The sequence below is a fragment of the Erpetoichthys calabaricus genome, chromosome 9 (assembly GCF_900747795.2).
Source record: "Erpetoichthys calabaricus chromosome 9, fErpCal1.3, whole genome shotgun sequence".
NCBI classification, from domain to species: domain Eukaryota; kingdom Metazoa; phylum Chordata; class Cladistia; order Polypteriformes; family Polypteridae; genus Erpetoichthys; species Erpetoichthys calabaricus.
In genome coordinates this window covers 119009651-119037211 of record NC_041402.2, presented here as the reverse complement: position 1 = coordinate 119037211, position 27561 = coordinate 119009651, and the positions used below count along the sequence as shown (strand labels likewise).

Below are 27561 nucleotides of genomic sequence, written 5' to 3'. Positions count from 1 at the left end.
ATCCACTGTAAGGGTGCATGATCCGTCACAAGAGTGAATTCCCGACCCAAGAGGTAGTAACTCAACTGGGTAATTGCCCATTTAATCGCAAGTGCCTCCCGTTCCACTGCCGCATACTTGGTCTCCTGATCCAACAGTTTCCGGCTGAGGTACATGACGTTGTGTTCTACACCATCGACGTTTTGGCTCAACACAGCAGCGGGACCTGTGTCTGAAGCGATGGTCTGGAGAATGAAAGGAACAGAGAAATCAGAAGCTTTCAAAATTGGTGTAGATTTAAGGGCCTGTTTAAAGTCACTAAATGCAGCCTCTGTCATATCATCCTATACCACATTGTTAGGAGCCCTCTTCTTTGTTAAGTCAGTCAAGGGCACCGCTCTCTCTGAAAACTGGGGTACAAACTGGCGGTAGTACCCGGCTAGTCCAAGAAAGGCTTGGTTCGTGGATGGGGCCATCGTATTATGGCTTCTATCTTTGAACACTTTGGTTTTACAGTAACCCGACCCACCAGGTAGCCCAAATATTTAGCTTCTTTCAATCCGAAGAAACATTTCTTTGGATTAATTCGAAGCCCAGCTTTACCTAGCGTTCGTAACACCGCAGTGACCTGCTGTACATGTTCCTTCCATGTGCTGGAAGAGATGACGATGTCATCCAGATAATGCGTACAGTGCTGCCTATGGGGGCGGAGCACTCTGTCCACCAGACGCTGAAAAGTTGCAGGTGCCCCTTGTGACCCGAATGGAAGGACACGATACTGCCAGTGTCCACTAGAGGTACTAAACACGGTCTTAACCTTCGCGAAGTCCATTAAAGGAATTTGCCAGTACCCCATCGTCATGTCAAGTGTGGTCTAAAGCTTGGCCAAGCCTTTCGAGGAGGTCCTCCACTCGGGGCATCGGGTAAGCATCAAATTGGGATACTTGATTAAGTTAACGGAAGTCATTGCAAAACCTCCACCTCCCATCAGGCTTATTAACCAAGACGATCAGACTGGACCAGCTTGAGTTCAAGCTCCACTACTATTTTCTTTGCCTCGGGAAGTCGATAGGGCTGCTCTCCAACGATAACCCTGGGCGCTGTCACTATGTCATGCGCAATCAGAGAGGTCCTTCCGGGTTTTTCACTCACGACTTACGGTATGGACAGGATAGCCGTTTTCAAGCTCCTGTCTCTGTATGGAGCTTAACTTGGTACCAAAATTTAGGTTGATTGTGAGAGCAAAGAATGAGCTGGGCTGAACAGAGGTGGGATCAGGATCCCTCTCCTTCCATGGCTTCAGCAAGTTCACATGATAGATCCGCTCGCTCGGTCGACGATTGGGTTGTTTCACCAAATAATCAATGAGTCCTTTCCTCTCCTTAATTTCATAAGATCCTTGCCAATGGGCAAGTAATTTTAGAATGGGAGGTAGGAAGCAAGACCATGACACGATCTCCCGGGTGGAATTCTCGGAGGATCTTACCACGATCATAATAATGGGCCTGTGCTGTTTGCGCTTTTTCTAAGTGATAGTTTAGAGCAGGTTGAATTTTTCCAAATCGATTGCATAACTGCATGATACACTCCAATATATTGTTAGAGGGAAGGGCCTCTCCTTCCCATCCTTCTTTCAAAATATCCAATAATCTCCAAGGTTGTCGTCCATATAATAATTCAAAACGCGAAAACCCCATAGAGGCTTGTGGGACTTCCCGATAGGCAAAGAGTACGAGGGGGAGGAGCTGATCCCAGTTCCTCCCGTCCTCTCTGACCACCTTGCGAAGTATTTGCTTGAGAGACTGATTAAATCTCTCCACTAGACTGTCGGTTTGAGGATGATACACCGCGGTTTTTAAGTAGCTTGGCAACTTCCCTGAACGTCTCCGAGGTGAATGGCGTCTCTTGATCCGTAAGGACTTCTTTAGGGATGCTAACACGCGCAAAGACCCCTACAAGTTCCCATGCAATTACATTCGACGTGGCTGAGTGCAGAGGAACAGCCTCAGGATATCGAGTAGCATAATCAACAAGGACTAATATATATTTATGTCCTCGGGCTGAGGGCTCTAAGGGTCCCACAATGTCGACCCCACTTCTCTCAAAGGGAACATCAATCAGGGGAAGGGGAACGAGAGGAGCTTGGTCCCTTCTAGGAATTTGCCGTAATTGACAGTTTGGACATGAGACGTAAAAACGGTGAACCTCCTCATTAATTCCCGGCCAAATAAATCTGAGCTTAATCAGCTCTGGTGTTTTTTCGGTGCTCAAATGGCCTCCTAGGAGGTGGGCATGTGCTAATTCACAGACTTGTCGCCGGTAAATTCGTGGGATTAACAACAGCTTTCTCATCTCCCCCTCATGCTCAGCTATTCGATATAATAGGTTGTTTTCTATCGCAGAGTGAGGACCCTGTGACATGGGCTGATGATTGCATTGGCCATTGACAAGTACTGCTGCATTTTTTTCATGTTTCAGGGAGTCCTCATTCCACTGCTCCCTTATGAAAAAAGCTGGCATTTCTCTGAACTGAAAGTGCATTTCAGAGAGAGGGTCCGGTCTGACCTCAAGGGGCGTGGATTCCTCCCGGCTCGTCGAGGTGCGGGGTGATGACGTGTTCGCCTGCGACGGCCTAGGAACCTCCCTGTCTACCTCTTGGACTGTATCTCTCTCCGCCGGCTGTTTACATGGCGTGGAGGCAGCTGAAGTCGAGTCATCCCTGTCTATAGCTAGGCCTAAGTTTTTTCCGGGAGTAGTAATTAGTATACTACTTTTACTGTTTGACCAGTCCCGTCCCAGAATCACAGCGAAAGATGGACTCGGTAGGACCGCCATGGGGATTTTTTTCAGTGATCCTCCATAGCTGATGAAACATCGGGCGGTTTTCTATTTATGGGTTTCGCCATGTACACAGGTAATACTGGTCTTTATTTTTATCCACTGTCGCGGTAATACATATTGGTGAGCCACAATGGAAATGTTGCTGCCAGAATCAAGGAGTGCTTTGACTTTATATCCATTAACTATTACTACTCCTGTATGTGCTAACGAAAGGGAGTTGACAGGTGCACATAAACCGCCTCTCCCATTCCACCTGCATCCCTCCTTGTCCCCTGGCAGGTTGCATGCCCTGTGGCCTGGGAACTTTGGAACAGGCTATCCACTAGAGGACCATTCTGCTCCCCTGGATTGCAAGGCTGGCTTAGATGTTTCTAGGAGCTTTATAAGCTCCTCCATTTTGTGGAATTCTCCCCAGACCGGCTGGACAAATGTTTTGGGGAGTCCTTTTAATAGAAATAGGCAGGCTACCTGCTGCACTATTTGGAAGGAGGACAGTTCAAATGGCCTTAGCAAATGAGCTAGCTGTTCCCAGAGAGCTTCTGCCTGTTCCCTGATAGATCTCTCGGGATCTAACTCCCAGTTTTTTAAGGTTTCTACCTGCTGGCCTGGGGAAAGCCCATATTTATCTGGGATCGTAACCCCAATGGGCGGCTCAGCTCTCTCCTCCGAGAGAACATAGTGAGCCCTTTTCATTTCCTCCATAGGAACCAATGCACATCTAAGTCTCATCCATATTCTTCCTTTGAGAAAATATTAGCCCGGTTTCATATTTAGGAAGCGGAGCCTGCACCAAGTTACTCCTGACACCCGGAAACTCTGCCCCAGTACTTTCTGACCTGGTTATTTCTTTGGTCCTGTCCCATTTTCTTCAGGGAACCAAAATCCTGCCAGCTATGCCACTGTGAGAAGAATTTGTCTCCAGACATTATAAAGGTTTGGGGCAGCCACCCCGTATATTATATCCCAGCTGCAAAAGTTTGAAATAATTCAAGAGAGATGTTCACAAGACTGAGTCCAAAACAGAAACTGAATACTTGGAGGTAACGTGGCGGTTTTAAGGGCTGGGGAAGGGAAATGATGTCATCTATGCCGGAGCCGGAAGTGACGTCATCAGAAGTGCCGGGACCTGGTGAGATTTCCCGGGAATGGTCTGCAAGAAACAGAGACAGCACACTCTGCCACTCCCTGGTCTGGTGTAGTATTACATTTACTCGGGTCCTTTAGCTGTCTCCTATTCGCACATGTGTGACACCACAAAACATGTATGTGTTACACATGTGTCAGACAAATTCTGAAGGTCTGCTGTTTGTTTACACAGTCTAAGTAAGAGAGCTTAGACTATTGAAGAGCTTGCTGATATTTTTTCAGTGAATCAAGTCATTTGGCCCAGCTTGTGAGTAAAAGCCAGATTTGTTGGCTCCTAAACAACTTTTTATTCAGGAAAATTAAATGTCAACATTTTAGAACATTGACTTCTGATTGGTGTGATTTTGTTTTATTAAAACAAATTTATATGCTACTTTTGTGATGGTTGCTCGTATTGTTTTCAAGTCTATTTGTCTTGGCTTATTCTACTCTGTGCTCTTCTACTTTTATCTTCAGAATCTACTAATGTGAAAGGTTAGTCAGTCTCTTGACAAGTGCGAGTCTGGAAGAAATGCAAATTTTAACATTCCAGTAGACATTCAGTCAAATTCACTGGTACTCTTTCACCCATTGTAAATCAAACTGGTATAAAAAAAAAAAAAAAATTAAAGCTGGATAAGCTTATGGCAAGCACAATCCTGGTTGTTCATCAATAATAATCCAGTTTATGTAGATGAATACATTTTAGTTCAATTAATTTCATTAATGTACATATCTCCCAGGATATACATGTGCACTGATTCATTTATTCATTCATTAATCCCCTAAAAATTACTTGCATAATTATCTGATCAGAGTGCATAATATAACTATAACGTTGCTGTCCGTAAAGTTTATTCTTCATATTTAAGTCAATGCAGACTATATTGCCTTATTATCTTTATAAACATCAGTTTAACATTTAGAAACTTCTACTCCGTGTGTTGTGTGTACACTCTTACTTAAGAGAGGGTGACAAATGCCAGATGTATCCTTGCTTTGGGATCATTTAAAAAAAAAAAAAAAAAACAACGTAATTTATCCTGTTTTAAATGTTAAATTAAAACTTGTTCATGTAAAAAGATCAAAGACATAATATTTTTGTTTTCATTCAGATTTGTTTCTAACAAATACTAGTAGTGTGATTCCATTGTGACATTTTCCAGTTTTTCACCTATCAGACTAGACATATTCACAATTCATATACAGGAGAGGCTCTTTGTATTTTTGGCTGTATAACTTAGTGAACATTGATTAATCTGGTGGAACTAAGTTCATGTTTATAAATCTCACTTTTTCTTAGTTCATATGTTGTTCTTTAAAGGATGTATTTTTCATGTTACTTTGTAGGAAGAATTACAAGCAGCAGAGCACTTCAATAGGAAAAATAGTCATTACAGTGTGATAATCTAGTACATTTAGTTGCTTGTTTTGTGACTTGTGCCAAAATTAGTGTGATAGTTGAATAAAAAGACTGCTCTTTTGAAGTGTTGTAATATAGTGATGTGTCTGGGGTCCACCTAATCACTTTTTTTTTTTTTTTTACTTCCCTCAGAAAAATCACAAATATGTCAAGATCTGTAAGCCTATGTGTGCAACAGTAATGAATTTAAGAAACTTTATTTGTGCAGATCCTGGAAAGTTAATAATTAATCAGCCAAAATCTAGCACTAAAAAGTCCATTAAATTCTTAAAAGAAAAAAAATTAAATGACACCTAAAAGTCATGTAAAATGTGAAAGCGAGTTCCAGTAATTACATACCATCATGAGATAAAACATCCAATATTTTGACAACAAAACACCCACAACTCACATTAATATCATGTTTTAAAGATCTTGTGCATTAGTATCACCTTGTGTTGTCTCTATGCAAGTGTGCACAAAAGTTCTATAGAGATGTAGTAGCAGTTATGATGCACATCAAATTATTAGTCTTAAGTTAGCATTAAGTGATAAATAGTTAGCAAGGTAAATTACACTGTGCATAGTAGATGTTTGCTGTATTTTTTTTTTGTTTTTTTTGCACAGTCAAAAATGTCTAAGTGCATGTTGAACTTGAAATGGTTGGAAAATGCTGACTATAAAGATTGGTTTCATAAAGAAGGTACCATTATTGTATGAGAAATTTGACATTGGGGGTTAATCTGCTTTGAAAAACCATATAAAGGAAGCAAACATTGTGAACTGAAGACAAGTAAGGATGCCAGTAATTCTGTTAAGAATTCGGTTGGATCATTTGTGGGGCTGTCTTCACATCTGACTGATGGACATGTCAGCTGATCAAGTGCCAGTGGATTAGCTGGCAGTAGTGCACTAATGAAAACTATAGTCAGACTAATGATACTTAAGTGACTTAAAGTGAATGTCTGAATTCTTCTGGGTATTAAGTATGATTTGAAAGCATTACTTATATGGGTAAGGGCAAAGATGTGGGGTAACCATTTTTCAGAAAATGTTTCCTAATATTGAGATCATAGAGAGTAACACAGTGTGTGCAGACAGCCTTTCCAAGGTATACCTTGTACTTTTTATCCACAAGAAGATACTACTTAAAATATGCCAACATTATTTTATTTATTTATTTATTTTTGATTATTTGCCTAATAGTTATTGGGTCGCTAGCACAGCAACACAGTTAAGTTTCTGTATTTTTACCTGCACTTTAAGGCGTTGTTTGTAAACTACACTCGAACAAAACATGCTTTTTTCATTTCTTTTTGTAAGCGATCAGTGATTTAAGATACGTGATGTGTTTGAGTTCATATGGGTTCTTATTATGTTCATGTAATTTTGCGGTGGATTCTCAGAAATGCAGTGTAAATTGGTTCTGGATTCCTGTGCTGGTTGGTAGTAGAAAAGACATAAAACATCTGGAACCTATAAAAAGGTACTGAAGTGTATGAACCCTGAACTAAATAAGAGGAAGACATTCAATATAGTAGGGAACAAAAGCAACAGATATCATTTTGTGCTTATTGAACATCCATGTTTCGTTGCTGTGTGAAGAGTAAAGTGGACTGTATGAGTAACCTAAAGGTTAAAAAAAAAAAAAACATTTTAAAGGTTTAAAAAAAACATTGGTATTGGAAGGCAAGGTATTTTAACAGGCTTTGCTTGTTTAATGGAAAATTTAACAAGCTGGCCAAATGTATGAAAGTCATAAAGGAATGTACATTTATCTAACAGATTTAATTCACATGTTTCTAATATGAAACATTCATAACTCAGTCAGTCAATGGGTCAGATGATAACCTTACTCCATAAAAGTGGTGATTTCACTTAATCATTTGCTTCCTTGTTAACCAAGAGAATGGAGTATTGAGAAGCCATCTTTCTTTTGGTAAATATTGTCCAAAAAATTTGTAATTGCTATACTATACCAAAACCTTTTTTTTTTCTTTTTCGGTTTTTGATGGAAACACACTTTTAGCAAACAGGAGGTCAAGTTTTGAGCATTTCAAGCATTTTTTTTGTTTTTGATTTACACTCGGTTGTCACCCCTGCCAAAGCAGTATGATTTTAAAGAGTTTTGCAGTGTGACAATAAATTACTCAAATTTTAAGATAAACCTGAATTTTATGTTGGGAAACCTATGAAAAAGTGTGTCTTAAATTGGAAGCAATTAAATATCATTCTTTCCTTTTACCACATTCATTATATATGATTAATCTCTTCTTCAGCGGCTCGAAACCATGTGACCGAATGTGCCTAGCTGCTGATATTCCTTTAATAGAGAGTGGGACAGCAGGTTACCTGGGACAAGTCACTGTTATCAAAAGGTATGGAAGACTTTTGTCATTGTTACTGCTGTTCTCCTTCTTAATGCTAGAATACTTTTCACACTTATTTTTTCTGGTTAAACTACTTGTGTTTTAAAACCATCCAATCATGTTAAATGTGTTACATTAGAATGATTGCACAATTTTTTATATTTTTTAAAAAGCATTATAACATTTTCTCCTATAAATAAAGCTATTATTGTATTTACTATTGCAGAATTTGTCATTTGTCAACTGAATTTGCAGTTTTGATAAATTCCTCTCAGATTTAAACATGGTATTCTTGTGTTTTTTTTTGTTTTTTTATTCTGTGCTTAATTATTAAATATGTTATCCAGATATAGCCATCTCAGAATGCCAGAAACAGGTGGTATTTATAGTGGTTTGTGTCATAGGCCTCTGTGCATAATGTTCTATGCCAAAGTTCTTTGACTCAATGAAAACACCTTGCCCTCTAAATTAAAGCATTTTAATAGCTTTTTTGCCATTCATTTATTTTCTGTATGCACGATACCTTGGCGAGCACTGTAAGCCCTGCTGTTTCGTTGAAGGACATGCATGTGGCAGATTCACTGGCAGGATGACGCCTGACCTCTTGCTGCATCCAAACGGTGTCATCTTTCGTCTTTATGCCTGGTGCAGCTGTGTTGTGTGAGTGGATGTTTCTTGAGGGAAGGGCTTCAGTTCTCTATTTCTCCAATGTAGAAACCTCATCCTCATCTGAGCTCACCTCTGTTTTAGCACGTCTTTATTTGAAAACTAACCGTGTCAGACTGGGGGGAGAGTGAATGTGACTGAGAGAATAAAGTGAATAATGAAACAAAACGCTACATTTTACAAGTACCATAAATTTACACCAGCTGTTACAGACTCAAATAAATGAAATGTATGTTTTTATTCTATAGTAGTAGTAATAAATAGCTGCTCACTGTTTAAAACAGTTAATGTGTAAAACCTCCGCGATCGAACCCGCCACCTCTCGACTTGGAGACAGCAGTTCTTACCTCTTCACCAGCCAAGCAGACATATATGTGGGTGAGCGTTTTGTACCCTATCCCAGTTTCTTTTACTTTGGTTAAATTCTTGAAAAAAAAGCACATTTGTTATATCTGTGTCTTTTGTGAAAGTGTTTATTTGATATTTGGACTTCAGTCTTCACACATATACACTTCACGTCAGCATTTGGCCAATTATTAGCAGAACTTGAAAAAGTTTCTGTTCTAGTTACAGGTGTTCAGGCATTTCCAGTCGTCCTACTCTTTACACAGATTGTTGTAGACCCGGAACACGAGTTAAATGCATGTGCTTCCAAAATAACAATATATTATAACCTATACAATTCAAGGCACCTCACACCCAGATAAACAGATTTGAGCATGGGAGAACTTTGTGTATGACAAGCTGCGTTGGTTGGAGGATGGATAGCAGACTGCCGGATACTGATCGGACACATATGCAAAACAAAAGATGCCAGTGGAGAGGTGCAAAGGAATTTAAAGTGACCAGGATTACAAGTTTTTATCGTAGGCTCTTCAGAGATTCTAGAGTCAAAGTCTTTTTTCTTTTTTTTTCTGGTTTTTTATTTTTATTGTGGAGTTCTGTAATGTGATCTAATACAGTAGGTGCAGGAGAGCAGGAGCCCTTATGTATAAAATATTGCTTAGATTCCATTCCAAAATTTGATTATGCTAGAAAGGTAAACAAAGCTTAAGCACGAAACATATAGGATTTATAAAACCGTATGTGTGCCATGTGCCACACACATCAAATCAACAATTATGCTGTTGTGCACATGCTGTTAGCCACCATCTGTTTCCTGCTCGCAGTAACCCATGTATGGTTTAAAAACACACACATTGAGTGTTCCTTCCGTAATCACCATATAAATTTGGCTGTATTTCCTGAGTTGCATCTTCCTCTTTCAAACCATGGAGAACACAGAAAACAAAACTTCAGGGAATAAGAACTTGAGGTCATACTGACATTTGATAGAGTTTAAGGAAAGATCTGTTGTCCTGCTCCCAACCAACATATGCACCATGTTACTAAAATAGTAAGTCTCAAATAAATATTTTTTCCTCAATTTTTAAGGGCATTAATGAGTAAGTGAATTAATGAATTAGGTGCATAGCGACCTCTAGAGTAGTGCTGTCATTTCATTATAAAGGAGGTGGGGAGAGGATTACATCCGGGATCCCCTCTGTGGAGTTTGTACATGGGTCTTTGTGAGTTTATTCCGGATACCCCCATTGTCCCAAAGGCATGCAGGTTAGGTGAACTGGTGATGGCTAAAGTCATCCTCTAATAATGTGAATATGTGCAGTAGGTTCATCCTGTAATGTGCTTGCATATATCAGGATATTATTCCTAGTTGTGCTTATTGCTTGCTAGGATGCCAGCTACCCCCTTGCTCTGGATAAGCAGGTTTAGAGAATGGATGGATCAATGAATATCTATAATATGTCATGCTGATTGCAGCTGTCACTTGCCATGTTGCCAGCCTTTAAAATGGGTAGATAAATACCCTTTGCAATTTCAGTTACAGATTTACAGGTTTTTCATATTTATCTTGAGAGAGGTTATTTTGGCTAGAATATGTTATATATGGTATTTGTCTCTAACACCCCCAAAAAGCCACTCCTTTTGGCAACAGATTCTCAGTATTAAGCATGAGTGATTGTAACAGTAGGCGGGCCTGCAGCGTATGTTGCTTGGCTATCTGAACAAATTTTAAAACGCATCACACCTGTGACCAAAACATTGAAAAAAACAAAGATGTTACACCTGTTACATCAAGAGAAGCAAATAAATAACAGAAAATGTCTTCAATTTTCAAATAATTTGCTGAGTCGCCCCCAAAGGTTACGCTATGTGTACTGTTTCCTAACCTTCTTAAAATGAGAGAGCGTATTTATCACAATCTATATACCTGTACGTGGACAAACGTAACGAAACACATTTTCTCTCATTTAAATACTGTTAATGTTGTATCCTTTTTTTGTGATGATGACTGGCTTATAAGTTGATTTTAGGCGTCCTTGAAATCATCCTCTTGGAGTTATGTTCCTGAATTGGAACCTACAATACCAGAGGCCATCACGCAGGAATCATGGGATCCCTGTTTCATACAGTTTAGAACGAGGGATTAGAAAATGACGGACCTGCCATCAAATGAAACTGACACATTATTGAAATGCACAATTAAATTTTATTTTCTGTTCACTTAATTGCCTTGCTACTTGGAGTCACTAAAATGCCAACCCCAAAAAAGTTTGCATAGGACTTAAGGAAGGCCCACAAACGGTTGGTATCCAAGATATTTTTCACACCAAGTTCGTGTTATAGAAGTCCCTACTTTTGGAGTCAGAAATTGCTTCTGCTCATTTCTAAATGTAAAAAAAAGTTTTATACATGAGGCCCCAGAGCTTTAAGACAAAAGTTTTCTTTTTTCTTCTCACTAATACTCCCAGTAGGCTTAAATACTTAATGTGTTGATTACAGGTTTAGGTAATAAATGTATTCCTCTTGCTCTGCATTATTCTAACAGTTTGCACAATTACTCCTGTACTGCTAAATGTTGTCATGTGGTAATAAGGAAAGGGACTTTCCACCTTACAGTACATTTGTTTTATTCAACTGTAATGCTGTCTTCAATTGTGAATGTCTTTAACATTTCTATACATGTTGTTTTTTTTGTTTTTTTTTAATTTTTTAATCTTACAGGGAGTAACTGAATGCTATGAGTGTCAACCAAACCAACTCAGAAAACCTTTCAGGCTGTACCATTCGAAACACGCCTTCTGAACCAATCCACCTGCATTGTATGGGCAAAGTATCTATTTAAGTAAGAAAACACAAAAATTAATGTTCTAAGCTTAGAACATTTCCATGTTTTATTTGTCTTTCAAGTATAGGTTGGGTGAAAGAGAAAAAAACATCCTTTCACTACTAAATATTATAGATGAGTGAGTAGGTAACTTTTGATGGCACATGGAAATGAAAAGGAAAGCTAAGTATAGAGAACTAATTCAGAAGTTTAAAATCTTTATTTTTAAATCCCTTTTGATGTTGTAAATTTTCTGTCCATAAACTGGTTTACTTTTTTACATCTCATGGTGTTAAACCCAAGATCCTAGAATGTTTGTATTACATTAGTATAACATTTCATATGCAATTTTTTTCAGCTTTGTTCTGTTGCTTTTTATATATGGTAAATATTTTCCTTATTTCTGCTCATTTGTTTTTGTGTATTCCTTACCAAAATTGGAAGTAACCAATGACGAAGGGCAAAAATACCCTTATATGAAACTTTTTTGCTCCTTAAAATACAAAATATTTACTTCATTGCTGTTCCTTCCTGCTCTGCCTCTTTTTGCATGTTGTGATTGTTTCCTCTTTGACTTGCTCAATATATTTTCCCCCTCTAGTTCAGCTGATGTCGGTCACCCCATAGATCCGTTATAAATTCACTTTGATGTCAGCTTGGAAAGTCCTGCTGTAGCATTGCAATCTTTACATTCTTTCTTGGTGGTGATATTTGCTACTTCTGCTGCATCAGTGCTGTCAGGCAGCTTGCTATTACTCTTGCTTTGTGGTCAATAAGTTGTTGATCACTGGAAAACTGTGGGGCTTTGAAATGCAAATCTAGAAAAACTGAATTAGATTTTAGTATTTAATAATTATACTATGGAATTTGGTGATTAAGCGGCTGTTGGCTGTAAATGTTCCTTTGACTTTAGGATGTTGATCTTCAGTCTGAAACTTTATAAAGTATAAATTTATTTTTCCCTTTCTTTACAAAAGGCATTATAGTGGCAGTTTTAAAGTAGAGTATACCCTTTTCCTGATTAAGTGAGAAATTGCAAATTTTTGCTAAAATACAAGCCAGATAACTAGAACAGGACTTAAGCCTTTGTGTAGAAAGGAGATCAGGCTCTCAGAAGCTTTTCTTTCTGTGTCTTGAGAATGTGACTCGAAGACAACGACATGGTTATTTCTATTCAGACTACTGCTTCATCTTGTTTTCTACATAAAAACTAGTGTAGTATTCATTTAGTTTTAAGTGGAAGCATGGAGTTGTCAAACATATTTCATTTTGTAGTCCATGCTCATTTTATTTTCCAGTTTGTTTTGAAACTAAACTTTGGCCCATCTTGATTTTTGGTAAAGCTCATATTTATCATATTTTTTGTAATCAAAGCTGCAAGGATTGCACAAGCTTGCACAAAAAATGAATGCTTCAAATATATGTATTTTCCAAATTAATGTAATTTCTTCAAAATTATGGTGTATATTAATTTGACACAAGGTTGTGCTCTAAAGTGAATTTGTATATGTATGTATGTATAGTACTGTGCAAAAGTTTTAGGCAGGTGTTAAAAAATGCTGTAAACAAGAATGCTTTTAGAAATATAAATGATTATTGTTATCAATTTACAAAAATGCAAAGTGAGCGAACAAAAGAAAATCTAAATCAAATCAATATTTGGTGTTACTACCTTTTGCCTTCAACCAGCATCAATTCTTATAGGTACACTTGCACAAAGTCGGGGATTTTGTTGGATTCTAGTCAGGTGTATGATAACCAATTATACCAAACAGGTGCTAATGATCATCAATGTCACACGTAGGTTGAAACACAGTCATTAACTGAAACAGAAACAGCTGTGTAGGAGGCTTAAAACTGGGTGAGGAACAGCCAAACTCTGCTACCAAGATGAGGTTGTGGAAGACCGTTTCATGTCACGGCAAGATTGAGCACAGCAACATGACACAAGGTAGGTATACTGCATCAGCAAGGTCTCTCCCAGACAAAGATTTCAAAGCAGACTGGGGTTTGAAGATGTGCTGTTCAAGCTCTTTTGAAGAAGCACAAAGAAACGGGCAACACTGAGGATTCTTAGACACAGTGGTCGGCCAAGGAAACTTAGTGCAGCACATGAAAGACACATCAAGCTTATTACCCTTCGAAATCGGAGATGTCCAGCAGTGCCATCAGCTCAGAACTGGCAGAAAACCAGTGGGACCCAGGTAACAGCATCTACTGTCCGGAGAAGTCTGGCCAGAAGTTGTCTTCATAGAAGAGTTGCAGCCAAAAAGCCATACCTCCGGACGTGGAAACAAGGCTAAGCGACTCAAGTATGCACAAAAACATAGGAACTGGAGTGCAGAAAAATGACAGGCAGGTGCTCTGGACTGATGAGTCAAAATTTGAAATTATTTGGCTGTAGCAGAAGGCAGTTTGTTCGTCGAAGGGCTGGAGAGAGCGGTACAATAATGAGTGTCTGCAGGCAACAGTGAAGCATGGTGGAGGTTCCCTTGAAACGTTTGGGTCTGCATTTCTGCAAATGGAGTTGAGATGTTGGTCAGGATTAATGGTGTTCTCAATGCTGAGAAATACAGGCAGATACTTATCCATCATGCAATACCATCAGGGAGGAGCATGATTGGCCCCAAAATTTATTCTGCAGCAGGACAACAACCCCAAACATACAGCCAAAGTCATTAAGAACTATCTTCAGCGTAAAGAAGAACAAGAAGTCCTGGAAGTGATGGTATGGCCCCCCACAGATCCCTGATCTCAACATTGAGTGTGTCTGGGATTACAATGAAGAGACAGAAGGATGTGAGGAAGCCTACATCCACAGAAGATCTGTGGTTAGTTCTCCAAGATGTTTGGAAACAACCTACCAGCCGAGTTCCTTCAAAAACTGTGTGCAAGTGTACCTAGAAGAATTGATGCTGTTTTTGAAGGCAAAGGGTGGTCACACCAAATAGTGATTTGATTTAGATTTGTCTTTTGTTCATTCACTGCATTTTGTTGATTGATGAAAATGAATAACACTTCCATTTTTGAAAGCATTCTTTGTTTATAGCATTTTTTCGTGTGTGTATACACACACTATATATAATATATACACACATATATATGTATGTGTGTATATGTATATACATATACACACATATACATATACACACACATACATATACCACACATATGTGTGTATATGTATATGTGTGTATACAGTAATCCCTCCATCGCGGGGGTTGCGTTCCAGAGCCACCCGCGAAATAAGAAAATCCGCGAAGTAGAAACCATATGTTTATATGGTTATTTTTATATTGTCATGCTTGGGTCACAGATTTGCGCAGAAACACAGGAGGTTGTAGAGAGACAGAAACATTATTCAAACACTGCAAACAAACATTTGTCTATTTTTCAAAAGTTTAAACTGTGCTCCATGACAAGACAGAGAAGACAGCTCCGTCTCACAATTAAAAGAATGCAAACATATCTTCCTCTTCAAAGGAGTGCGTGTCAGGAGCAGTGACTGTCACAGAGATAGAGAAAAAAGCAAACAAATCAATAGGGCTGTTTGGCTTTTAAGTATGCGAAGCACCGCGGCACAAAGCTGTTGAAGGCGGCAGCTCACACCCCCTCTGTCAGGAGCAGACAAAGAGAGAGAGAGACAGAATTTGTTTTTCAAGCACAAATCAATACGTGCCCTTCGAGCTTTTAAGTATGCAAAGCACCGTGCAGCATGTCGTTTCAGGAAGCAGCTGCACAAAAGATAGCAACGTGAAGATAATCTTTCAGCATTTTTAGACGAGCGTCCGTTCGTCTAGGTGTGCGAACAGCCCCCCCTGCTCAATCCCCCTACGTCAGGATCAGAGAAAGTCAGCGCAAGAGAGAAGAGAAAAGTAAGTTGGGTAGCTTCTCAGCCATCTGCCAATAGCGTCCCTTGTATGAAATCAACTGGGCAAACCAACTGAGGAAGCAATGTACCAGAAATTAAAAGACCCATTGTCCGCAGAAATCCGCGAACCAGCAAAAAATCCGGGATATATATTTAAATATGCTTACATATAGAAGCCGCGAAAGGCGAAGCGCGATACAGCGAGGGATTACTGTGTATATATATATATATATATATATGTGTGTATATATATATATATATATATGTGTATATGTATGTATGTATGTAGTGTTTGCTGTTGTGGTGTAAAATAGGATTGAAGGATAGGATTCAAGGGACACCACTCCTTATCTGAAAACAAAAGTCTCATAACTTACCCAATACATCCACTTTGTGGTGGCAAAAGTTTTGATTTGAGAAAGTATGCCTTCTGTTTTTCTGAAGCATACTTGTGACAATGCGGGTTCTGCTCCACGCTCCCGTCTTCCTTCTGGGAGCCCTTCAAACCCTACACCGTTGGTAATGTCACCGATGAGCTGGACAGTGAAGCACAACAGTGAAGCAAGGGGATGGTGCAAAATGTGCAAAAGTGCTTTTATTTAAAAAAAAAAAATCAATAAAACCAAACAGTATCCAAATAAATAGTGCAGTGCCTCTTAAATCTTCAAATAAATAATCCAATAAAAACAAGTGAAAGTTGGAGGTTAAAACACGATAGAAGAAATCCTTTAAAAACAATGAGGTTAAAACAATGGCCGGAAGCAGTCTTTTTAAAATCAGCCTGGTGCATTCCTACTGGTGACTCCCCTGCTTCTCCCATCCACGCTGTGCACCAGGGGAGCTACCCTACCTGCAGCTGACCTTCTTATTGCCTTCATCTGCTTGTCTGTTCGCCATTCTGATCCCTGGCTCCGGTAGGCTTCACCAGACCGTAACTTGGGCACCCCAGCGACCAGGGCAATCACGCTGGGAGGGGGGGGGGGGTTCATTTCCCAAGTCCCGACTCCCGCTGCCTTTTCGGCCTTATGCAATGAGTCATCCTCCTTCCGGTCACTCCCGCTCCTCAATAATGCTCAGCGGGAGCGACCACTACCACCTGCTCCCAGGGTGCCTTCCAAACACCCAGGCTCACTGATTAGCTGCACCTTCGCTTGTTCATGCACCGGCTTTCTCCTCCCTGCTTCCTTCTCCCATTAACCTCCCTTCACGTTCTTTTTTTCTTTCTTTCTTTCCTTCCTCTCCTAGCTGCCTCGCGCTTCTATTATTTATCACGGGGATGTGGATCAGGTGTGGCAATTAGGCAGCTCCTGGCATCGGTTACAGATGCAGACGACTCCTCACCTATGCACTTAAGCGAGGACCGCCCGCATCACAAATTCACCCGGCAACCGCTCCTGCCACACTACCATGCCCCCCTCTCTAAACTGCGAAGGCAGCGATTATTTATTTAAAAAGTGTCCTTTTTGACTTGAGCTGTGGAACCGCTACACCACAATACTTAAGATAACAAATGCAAACTGTAAGTAACGAATTTTATTTCATATTCTTGATATTGTTTTTTTTGAGGTAAGTATATGTTTTCTGTTTGTCTGCTCACAGAGGCTGTCATGGATAGTTTTCATGTAATTAGTGAATTAATGTACAAACCAATTGTAAACAACCAGAAGTACTTGTTTTTTTCATAGTACGCTTAAAGCCTCTTCTACTTTGTATCCTTTGAAAACACCAATTAACACTAGAATTACCAGAGCCTACGAAAAAACTCGTAGATCCGTCCCACCTTAAATCTCTTCACACTTCTCCATCAGCGTCTTTTGTCCTGTAAATGTGTTGATAAGCAGCAAGCAGCCTACTATCACATCCCCCCACCACCGCAGTTTTCTCAGCTCAAATCTGTTTACCTGCGTGTCAGTTGCTTGGAGTTGTATAGAGTGAGAAGTCAAGCAAAATGACTCCTTTTATAAATACTATATCGTTATTTGGAAACACATGCATTTCATGTGTGTTCCGTGTCTACAACGATTTATGTAAACACATCGTTTAAAACAGAAACGTTTTTCATGTTTTAGTAATAATTGAAAAAATGTAGACAGGAAGTTTATCATGTGTGAAGCCTGAAGTCCAAATATCAAAGAAACACTTTCACAAAAGGTACAAATATAACAGAACAAATGCACTCAGTCAGTCGGTAACAGCCGGTGTAAATGTGTGATACTTGTAAAGGTTAGCTTTGTTTTGTTTTTTTTTTTATTCAGTTTCATTCTGTCGCGTTCACGATGCCACTCTATCCCCCCTCCCCATCTGACACTGCTGTTTTCACATTAAGACGAGCTATAGCTTGAATGTTATTTATTTGGATCACATAAAGACGCGCAGTAGCTGGCATGTTTATTTATTTCGCCAACGCTACACCTTCCAGATCTAAACACTAGTGTGGTGTATGTGCCCAAAAAAAGTCTAATGCATTCTCGTATCATTGCACTCATACTAAAGTGTCAGCAGGTATTTTTCATGACATTACATGTGTAATTTGTGAGCATGCCTTTGACGATCAAACAGAGGAAGCTCTGCAGTTCACTTGTGACATTATGCTGTATATCTGGCTCTTACATACAAAGGACTGTGCATGTGCCCAAAACATTTAACATTTATATGTTACTTACATAAAAGCCAGAGCTAATGTTATTTACCTTGAGTTATTTACTTACATGACGAGGGTTCTACATTGGATCACGAATGTACTTTTGCCATCGTTTATTTTGTATATGTACGTACATGGGAAGCGCTGCACTCGAGACTTTACGCTGTAGGATGTAAGTAAATAAATAAATAAAGGTAAATCGAATGTTATTTACCTTGAGTTATTTACTTACATGACAACGGTTCTACATCGGATATGGCTTTTATTTAAGTAACATATACAGTGCATCCGGAAAGTATTCACAGCGCATCACTTTTTCCACAATTTTGTTATGTTACAGCCTTATTCAAAATGGATTAAATTCATTTTTTTCCGCAGAATTCTACACACATCACCCCACAATGACAATGTGAAAAAAGTTTACTTGAGGTTTTTAAAATTTATTAAAAATAAAAAAACTGAGAAATACATGTACATAAGTATTCATAATCTTTGCTCAATACTTTGTCGATGCACCTTTGGCAGCAATTACAGCCTCAAGTCTTTTTGAATATGATGCCACAAGCTTGGCACACCTATCCTTGGCCAGTTTCGTCCATTCCTCTTTGCAGCACCTCTCAGGCTCCATCAGGTTGGATGGGAAGCATCAGTGCACAGCCATTTTAAGATCTCTCCAGAGATGTGCAATCGAATTCAAGTCTGGGCTCTGGCTGGGCCACTTAAGGACATTCACAGAGTTGTCCTGAAGCCACTCCTTCGATATCTTGGCTGTGTGCTTAGGGTTGTCGTCCTGTTGAAAGATGAACCGTCACCCCAGTCTGAGGTCAAGAGCGCTCTGGAGCAGGTTTTCATCCAGGATGTCTCTGTACAATGCTGCAGTCATCTTTCTCTTTATCCCAACTAGTCTCCCAGTTCCTGCCGTTGAAAAACATCCCCAGAGCATGATGCTGCCACCACCATGCTTCACTGTAGGGATGGTATTGGCTGGTGATGAGCGGTGCCTGGTTTCCTCCAAACGTGACGCCTGGCATTCACACCAAAAGAGTTCAATCTTTGTCTCATCAGACCAGAGAATGTTCTTTGTCATGGTCTAAGAGTCCTTCAGGTGCCTTTTGGCAAACTCCAGGTGGGCTGCATGTGCCTTTTACTAAGGAGTGGGCTTCCGTCTGGCCACTCTACCATACAGTCCTGATTGGTGGATTGCTGCAGAGATGGTTGTACCTTCTGGAAGGTTCTCCTCTCTCCACAGAGGGACCTCTGGAGCTCTGACAGAGTGACCATCAGGTTCTTGGTCATCTCCCTGACTAAGCCCCTTCTCCCCCGATCGTTCAGTTTAGATGGCCGGCCAGCTTAGGAAGAGTCCTGGTGGTTTTGAACTTTTTCCACTTGTGGATGATGGAGGCTACTGTACTCATTGGGACCTTCAGAGCAGCAGAATTTTTCTGTTACCTTCCCCCAGATTTGTGCCTCGAGACAATCCTGTCTCGGAGGTCTACAGACAATTCCTTTGACTTCATGCTTGGTTTGTGCTCTGACATGAACTGTCAGCTTTGGGACCTTATATAGACAGGTGTGTGCCTTTCCAAATCCTGTCCAATCAACTGAATTTACCACATGTGGACCCCAATTAAGCTGCAGAAACATCTTAAGGATGATCAGGGGAAACAGGATGCACCTGAGCTCAATTTTGAGCTTCATGGCAAAGGCTGTGAATACTTATGTACATGTGCTTTCTCAATTTTTTATTTTTAATAAATTTGCAAAAATCTTAAGTTTTTTCACATTGTCATTATGGGGTGTTGTGTGTAGAATTCTGAGGAAAAAAATGAATTTAATCCATTTTGGAATGAGGCTGTAACATAACAAAATGTGGGAAAAAGTGATGCGCTGTGAATATATTCCGGATGCACTGTAAATGTTTAGGCACATGCACCGTCCTGTGTATGTATGAGCCAGATCTACAGCGTAAAAGTCACGAGTGCAGAGCTTCCCATGTACATATACAAAGTACAGCGATGGCAAAGTGCATTCTTGATCCGATGTAGAATCATCGGCATGAGTTGAGTGTACCTCTGTTATAGCGCGTCTATGTGAAAATAGCAGTGTCAAATGCATTTTGGGGTGGGGGGGGGGTGCGGCTAGTTGGGAATGTGAACGTGGCTGAGAGAATAATGGAATAGAAAAAAAAAAAAAGCTAACCTTTACAAGTATCATAAATTACACCGGATGTTAGACTGGAGTCAAATGTGTGTTTTTATTCTAAAATAGTAAGAATACGAGCAGCTCACTTCTCAAAACGGACTCGCCCGGGATCGAACTCGTGAAGCTTTGATTATAAGTCAGCAGCTGATACCGTTGCGCCACCGAAGCTCTCGTACCAATTTTTGCGTGTCAATGTTGCTGGTAAATGCAGGTTGTTTTTCTGAAGTTATAATTTTGAATAAAAGCGCATTTGTTCTGTTATATTTGTACCTTTTGTGAAAGTGTTTCTTTGATATTTGGAATTCAGGCTTTACACATTATATACTTCATGTCTACATTTTGTCAATTATTACTAAAACATGAAAAACGTTTGTTTTAACGATGTGTTTACATAGATCGTTTTAGACACGGAACACACATAAAATGTATGTGTTCCAAATAACGATATAATATTTATAAAAGGTGTCATTTTGCTTGACTTCTCACACTATACAGCTTCAAGATACTGACACGCAGGTAAACAGATTTGAGCTGAGAAAACTGTGCGCCGATGGGGGATGTGACGGCAGGCTGTTTGTTGCTTATCGACACATTTACAGGACAAAAGACGCTGATGAAGTGAAGCGATTTAAGGTGGGATGTATCTACGGGTTTTTCCGTAGGCTCTGGTAATTCTAGTGTTAACAAACACCAAATAACAATGAAGCAAGGGTATGGTGCAAAGTGCTTTTATTTTAAAACAAAACCAACAACAATCAAAAACAAAGTGTTCAAATAGTGCAGTGTATCCAGTCTTTAAATAAATAATCCAATAAAAACAGAGGTGAAAAGTGGAGGTTAAAATCTAATAGAAAAACTCTTTGGTTTTAAAAAAAAAAAAAAAAATGAGGTTAAAACAATGGCTGGAAGCAGTCTTTTAAAACAAAGCCCAGTGCCTTCTTTTTACCTGGCTGCTCCCCTGCTTCTCCCATCAGGCTTCGCAACAGGAGTGTCGCCCTACCTGCAGCTGACCTTCTTCGCAGATCTGGTCTGGTGGCCTATCCGATCCCTGGCTCTGGTTCTGCTCACCTAGACTGAAACTTGTTCTCCCAAGCGACCAGGATGCTCACACTGGGGCTTCTAGTCCAAGTGCCCGACTCCCGCTGCCTTTGCTGCGGTGAGCCAACCTTCTCCCGGTCACTCCTGCTCCAAACAAGTGCTCAGCAGGAGCGACCACTACCGTCGGCCCTTGCGTGCCAGCCAAACACCCCACTCGGGCTTGCCTCTCCCAGCTGCTTGTATACAGCGCGAGCCTGCGCTTGCTCGCTCTCCTTCTCTCTCTTACACACTGGCTTTCTCCTTGCTGCTTCCTGCCTTCTTCCCTGCAACCTCCGTCTTTTTCTTTTTTTTCCTCCCTTACTAGCTGCCTCGCACTTCTGTATATCACAGGGACATGGAACAGCTGTGGCAATCAGCAGCTCCCGGGAACAATTACGGATGTGGACAACTCCTCACCTGTGCACTTAAGTGAGAACCGCCCACATCACGAACTCCCTGGGAACCGCTCGGCCACACACCACCACGCCCCCTCGCTAAACCGCGAGTGCGGCGATTATTTTAAAAACTGGCCTTTATGACATGAGCTGTGGACCCGCTATACCACAGCTTGTCCCTTGAAATGTCAGTTTTTCAGCTCTGGAAATAGAATTTCCCTCTTCCTACAACAGACGGCCATTATTTAACACTTTCCAGAAGTGCGCCATCAATTGCCATTTGTCCATGGGCTTGCCAATAGCATTGGGCTGCATATGTTTCTCCTGTTTGTGAGTCCTGTTTTTTTTTTTTTTTTCTCCTTTCTTTTCCAGTCAATTGGAGCACATCAGTATATTCTGTCTAACACAAATACAGTTCATATAATATAGGACACATACAGAGAAAAAAGAGAAAGATTTTAAACTTTTGGCTTTGGTAGGTACGCATGGTGTGGCTCTGTCGGTGGGCTGAGCATGCATCCAGAAGGCAAGCATCTCTATAGCCATTTTCATAGGATAAAATAAGAAATGTGGAGCGTTTGGTTTTGTTCATTTATTACATGCATGTGTTAGTTTTGCATCTAGTGGTTGTCTTTGGACTCAGACGGGTGGAGACTGTGGCTGGTATAGCGGTTTTTGCCGTATACCAATCTTAGCAGCTTGTGCCTTATTTGTATACATCTTCTTTTGTATACAAGTATAGATATTGCTTAGTTGTAGCATTGTTGTGGTGGAGGTATTTTATAGTTTGGGTTTGTGGTGCACTTTTTGTCCTTTTGTATAAGGATTTTTTTTCTTCTTGTAAATATATATTGGGATTTATTGGACTTTGTTTTGTGTATTTTCATCCTGACTGTGTTTCATTATTTAGGAAGACTACAGTTTTTGTGTTTGATTATATTCATTTTGGGACCGGCAAGAAGCACTGTAATATTCTTCACTGTTTTTGATCAGGACATTGTTTTGTGTGTGTTTTTTTTTTTTTTTTTTTGCGCACCTGCAAATAAAATTCCCCCGACGCCCACTGCCCGGCTTGGTGCCAGCCTTGCCAATACACTGGGGGGTGTCGTACTATAAAGCATAGCATTGTTCCCTAAACAAAAATGATGTGTTACTACATTGACAAAAATGAGTTAAGAGGAAACTATCCTAGGGGATGAAAGGTTGCTGCAGATTGAGAGGAGCAGTGAAGTGAAATGCTTAGCCATTCTTCTTTTAAAATAACTGAACAAACCCATACTCTCCCACCTCTAGCATTCTTGGCTTGAAAAATTGTCATATTTAGTCATTTTTAAGGCTTGGTTTTTATGTATGGACTGGAGCTCTTTGAATTCTGTTTTAAACCACAAACGCTCTTCCCCTCTACAATTTCCTGTCTAAGACTCTGTGTTGCATCACTCTGTGGTGTGTGTTTGTCGTCCTTCTGAGTCTCCGACTCGTCATCTTCAATCAACGACAAAAACTATTTAAAAGTCCTGATAAGTGTGGAGCCGTTTATTTTCTTATCTCTCTCCTTTCTAAACTTGTAAGTACCTACAAAATAAGCAATAATATAGAAGCACAACTGTAATAAACATATATTGATACAAAGAAACCATGAAAAAAACATGTTTTCTTTGAATGCTGTTTACAAATGCAGCACTCAAAATACACATGTAAGAATGCAGACACTTTACCATGTAGGAATTTAAAGTGATATTTTGCAGAGGCCAGGAATTTTTGGAAAGAAAAATCTATTTGCTTTCTCCTTACAAAGCATTTACACCCCAAGGTATGTGAATTGTACTCTTGTTTACTAGTTTTCTGTACTTTATTAATATAGTGCTTAATCAGTAAATGGTTCATATACGTATGTGGATTGAACCTAACTTCATTTTGCTTGCAAAATAGCCAATTGATATAATATCGGAGTGAACTTTTCACCTGCATTCTTCATACTTTTGTGGGAGTGCTGCTTTGATGAAGCATATGCGACTTGGCATTATAGCATTTGTAATTTCGTTCATGGATTTCTTTTTCATACAGGCATTTGCAGGTGAATGACTTAGTGATTGTAAACAGACTTTTCAGACACTCACTCTGTGTGTCAGTGTTGCTGCTCTTGAGGTCTACAAAAAGTGTTGCTTCTTCCGACCCTTTGCATCAATGCAAAGTGTGTACATATTACATTAATTTGGTCAGTGTTATTAAATTACAGATTCTCTTCTCTGCAAACAGGGTGTGTTTTTCCACTTTCCGTCACTTATCAAAACAAAGTTTTTGTTATGCAAGCATGCATGTGTGCCCAACAGCAAAAGTTTGTTGTAGGCTGTAGAATTTGTGCCACACAGTTATGTTATTTAAAGAGTTTGCCTATCTATCTTAATGTAGCTCTGTTATTTCTCCAGGTCAGACAGCTGAAACACCAACATTTTATTAATAGATTTATGATTCACATGCAAGTATAAAGGTTGTAAACTATCATTAGATACAGTTAAAACTAAAACTCCTTATAATTGTGTGAAACATATATTGGTATAGGCAATATAGCATACTATGATTATGAAGAAATAATTTCAACCTGAAAAAAACTTAATTTCCTTTTGACAGCATCGACCTATTTCTTAGTGCTTTTTTGACAGTTGTTTTAAATAAACTGTTTGTATACTGCTTAATTTGTATTTTCTCTGCTATAGTTGAGTCTAAATAATCTAATTTCATTATTCTGAAAAGGTGAAAAGTTTTGTATATTTTGCAAACTGCCCCGATTAGTTCATAAATATATATTGTGTGCCTTTTGATTTTTAATTTATTAGTTCATAACACATTTTCTTTTGTGTAATTTTGTAATATCTGATATAGTTAAGATTATAGTTCTTTTAAATAATGTTTCTTTGTAGCAATCCAAAAACAAAACAAACTAAAACTTTTTGATTGTTAACTTCTTCTCCCAATTCTTTGTCTAGCCAACTTTTTGGAGAAGAAGATGCAGATCAAGAAGTATCGCCTGACACTGCAGACCCTGAAGCAGCTTGTAAGTATTTTTGTGAAATCTGAAGTGGAAGAAATGGACGTAGAATTGGCTAGAGCAGCTTTGATCACGTGCATCATTATTAATTCCTTCAGACAATACTAATTTTGGAGAGGCATATTCTTTTAGCATTTTAAGCAAGTTTAATGACTTATTCAAGTTGAGGAATGGAGCAATTTTCTGGAAATGGGACATTGAACATTTTAGTTTTAAATCCAATTGAATAGCTGCCATCTTTCATCTTTGGCAAATTACTTGAATTTACTTTTCAAGTACAGGAGATATTGAATACTTCAGTGTCTATAAAAGCCTTGTAGCCTCAAGTTTTGTTTTTCCTCTGTGCAACTTATAAAAGATACAGTGGTTTGCTCAAGCCATTTGTACATGAATCCCTGACCGTTTGATTTAAAAATAAGACATGGGCTATTTTTTAACATAACTGCCAGGGACACAACTGTAGACAAAGTACTGTAATTCATTAAGAATGTTAGAATTGTTTTAACAAGAAAAGCCCATTTATCTGGGGTTATCTCCTTAGTCTGGGCACATGTGTGTTGACATGCCATCCTAACCAGTAAACTAGTTTAGAATGTAATTTTATATTATATAGTGATTGTATTTAGTCACACAAATACATTGTGGGGTAAAATGTTTGCCACCTGCATAAGTGTGTTTTCTCTTTCTTCTGGGAGACTATTAATGTGTTGTTTTCTCTTATTATTTCACTTATTTACATTTTCTAGGTTCTGGTATTTATATTAAACAGAATATTTTGAATACAACGTAGTTTGTAAGCAAATAACATGGTTTTTGCCTGGGTTTTTTTTCTGCATAAATAAGTAAAAACCTAGACTAAGTTGAACAGTATTATATTAAAAAATCGGTTAAGTGTATATTGAATTAATACTATAATGCAGTGATCCCTCGCTATATCGCGCTTCGCCTTTCGCTGCTTCACTCCATCGCGGATTTTATATGTAAGCATATTTAAATATATATCGCGGATTTTTTCGCTGCTTCGCGGGTTTCTGCGGACAATGGGTCTTTTAATTTCTGGTACATGCTTCCTCAGGTGGTTTGCCCAGTTGATTTCATACAAGGGACGCTATTGGCAGATGGCTGAGAAGCTAGATTGCTTACTCTTCTCTCTCTCTCTCTTGCGCTGACTTTCTCTGATCCTGACGTATGGGGATTGAGCAGGGGGGCTGTTCGAACACCTAGACGATACGGACGCTCGTCTAAAAATGCTGAAAGATTATCTTCACGTTGCTATCTTTTGTGCAGCTGCTTCCTGAAACGACATGCTGCACGGTGCTTCGCATACTTAAAAGCTCGAAGGGCACGTATTGATTTTTGACTGAAAAACAAACTCCGTCTCTCTCTCTCTCTCTCTCTCTCTCTCTCTCTTTCTCTCTCTCTCTCACTCCCTCTCTCCCTCCCTGCTCCTGACGGAGGGGGTGTGAGCTGCCGCCTTCAACAGCTTTGTGCCGCGGTGCTTCGCAAGCCAAACAGCCCTATTGATTTGTTTGCTTTTCTCTCTCTTTCTGACAGTCTCTGCTCCTGATGCGCACTCCTTTGAAGAGGAAGATATGTTTGCATTCTTTTAATTGTGAGACAGAACTGTCATCTCTGTCTTGTCATGGAGCACAGTTTAAACTTTTTGAAAAAGAGACAAATGTTTGTTTTGCAGTGTTTGAATAACGTTCCTGTCTCTTTTCAACCTCCTGTGTTTCTGCGCAAATCTGTGACCCAAGCATGATAATATAAAAATAACCATATAAACATATGGTTTCTACTTCGCGGATTTTCTTATTTCGCAGGTGGCTCTGGAACGCAACCCCCGCGATGGAGGAGGGATTACTGTAATAATAATAATAAATAATAATATGAAATATAGGGCAGTGTATCAAACTTAGCTGTAGGATACACTTCTTCCATGTCAATTACATGACTTTGTTTTCAGGTGAAGATTTTATCAAATGATGACATATGCTTTCTTTGTACTGTACAGCCTAATGTGCTCTGTTTTGTTAACTAAAATCTAATCTCTTATTTTTGGAGTTAGTTCTCTTTGCATTTTAAGAAACCAAGCAAAGAAAAGCACAGTTCTAAAAAGTATTTTTAACTGTGGTTTTGTTTTGTGGTGTTTTAAAGGGGAGCCAGAAGAAGCAGCAGCAAGAGCAGGTGCTTCAAATAAAGATGGTGACATTAAACGAGTCTCAACAAAGGACTGGGCAAAATCCACTGGATATGATACAGTAAAGCTTTTTAATAAGGTAATAGTACCTTGATAGGTAATTTTTTTAATTTTTAAACTATATTCTTCATTAATAATTGTTTTATGTTTAAATACTTTTTAAGCTTTTTAAAGATGACATAAAATACTTGCTCACTATGGACAAATTGTGGAGGAAAAGAAAAGCTCCAGTTCCTCTTGATTGGAATGAAGTCTACAACATTGGTAAGGATCTTATTTTTAAAAATGTTAAATAGTTAATGGTAACCACTTTTAATATTCTGTTTCTTTACAATACTGGGTTTGACAAGTACATTTTGTACAATGTCTGAGTTGCTTTTTTAGTTTAATAAATAGTTATTTGAATATTACATTTAATGTTGCCTCTAAAAATTGTAAAAGTTCAAAATGTTCATTACATGAGTTAAATATAGCAGTAAAGCATTATTTGTTTATTGTTTATTTAGAGTCATTTAGTTATTTCTTTTCATGAGGGCATCTGATTTACTTGGTCTCTCCTTTTTAGACCCTTCCTGCAA

At 39.2% G+C, this 27561-nt stretch overlaps 1 protein-coding gene across 1 annotated transcript in view; it reads left to right on the top strand.

Annotated features, from left to right (window-relative positions):
• uba2 (ubiquitin-like modifier activating enzyme 2) overlaps positions 1-27561 on the top strand; it is a 106383-nt gene that overhangs the window by 17687 nt on the left and 61135 nt on the right. Inside the window, 8 exon segments of the mRNA XM_051932233.1 lie at positions 7627-7641; positions 7644-7725; positions 11445-11498; positions 11500-11539; positions 11541-11569; positions 24722-24789; positions 26941-27062; positions 27148-27247. Coding sequence (XP_051788193.1) covers positions 7627-7641; positions 7644-7725; positions 11445-11498; positions 11500-11539; positions 11541-11569; positions 24722-24789; positions 26941-27062; positions 27148-27247 — 510 coding nt within the window.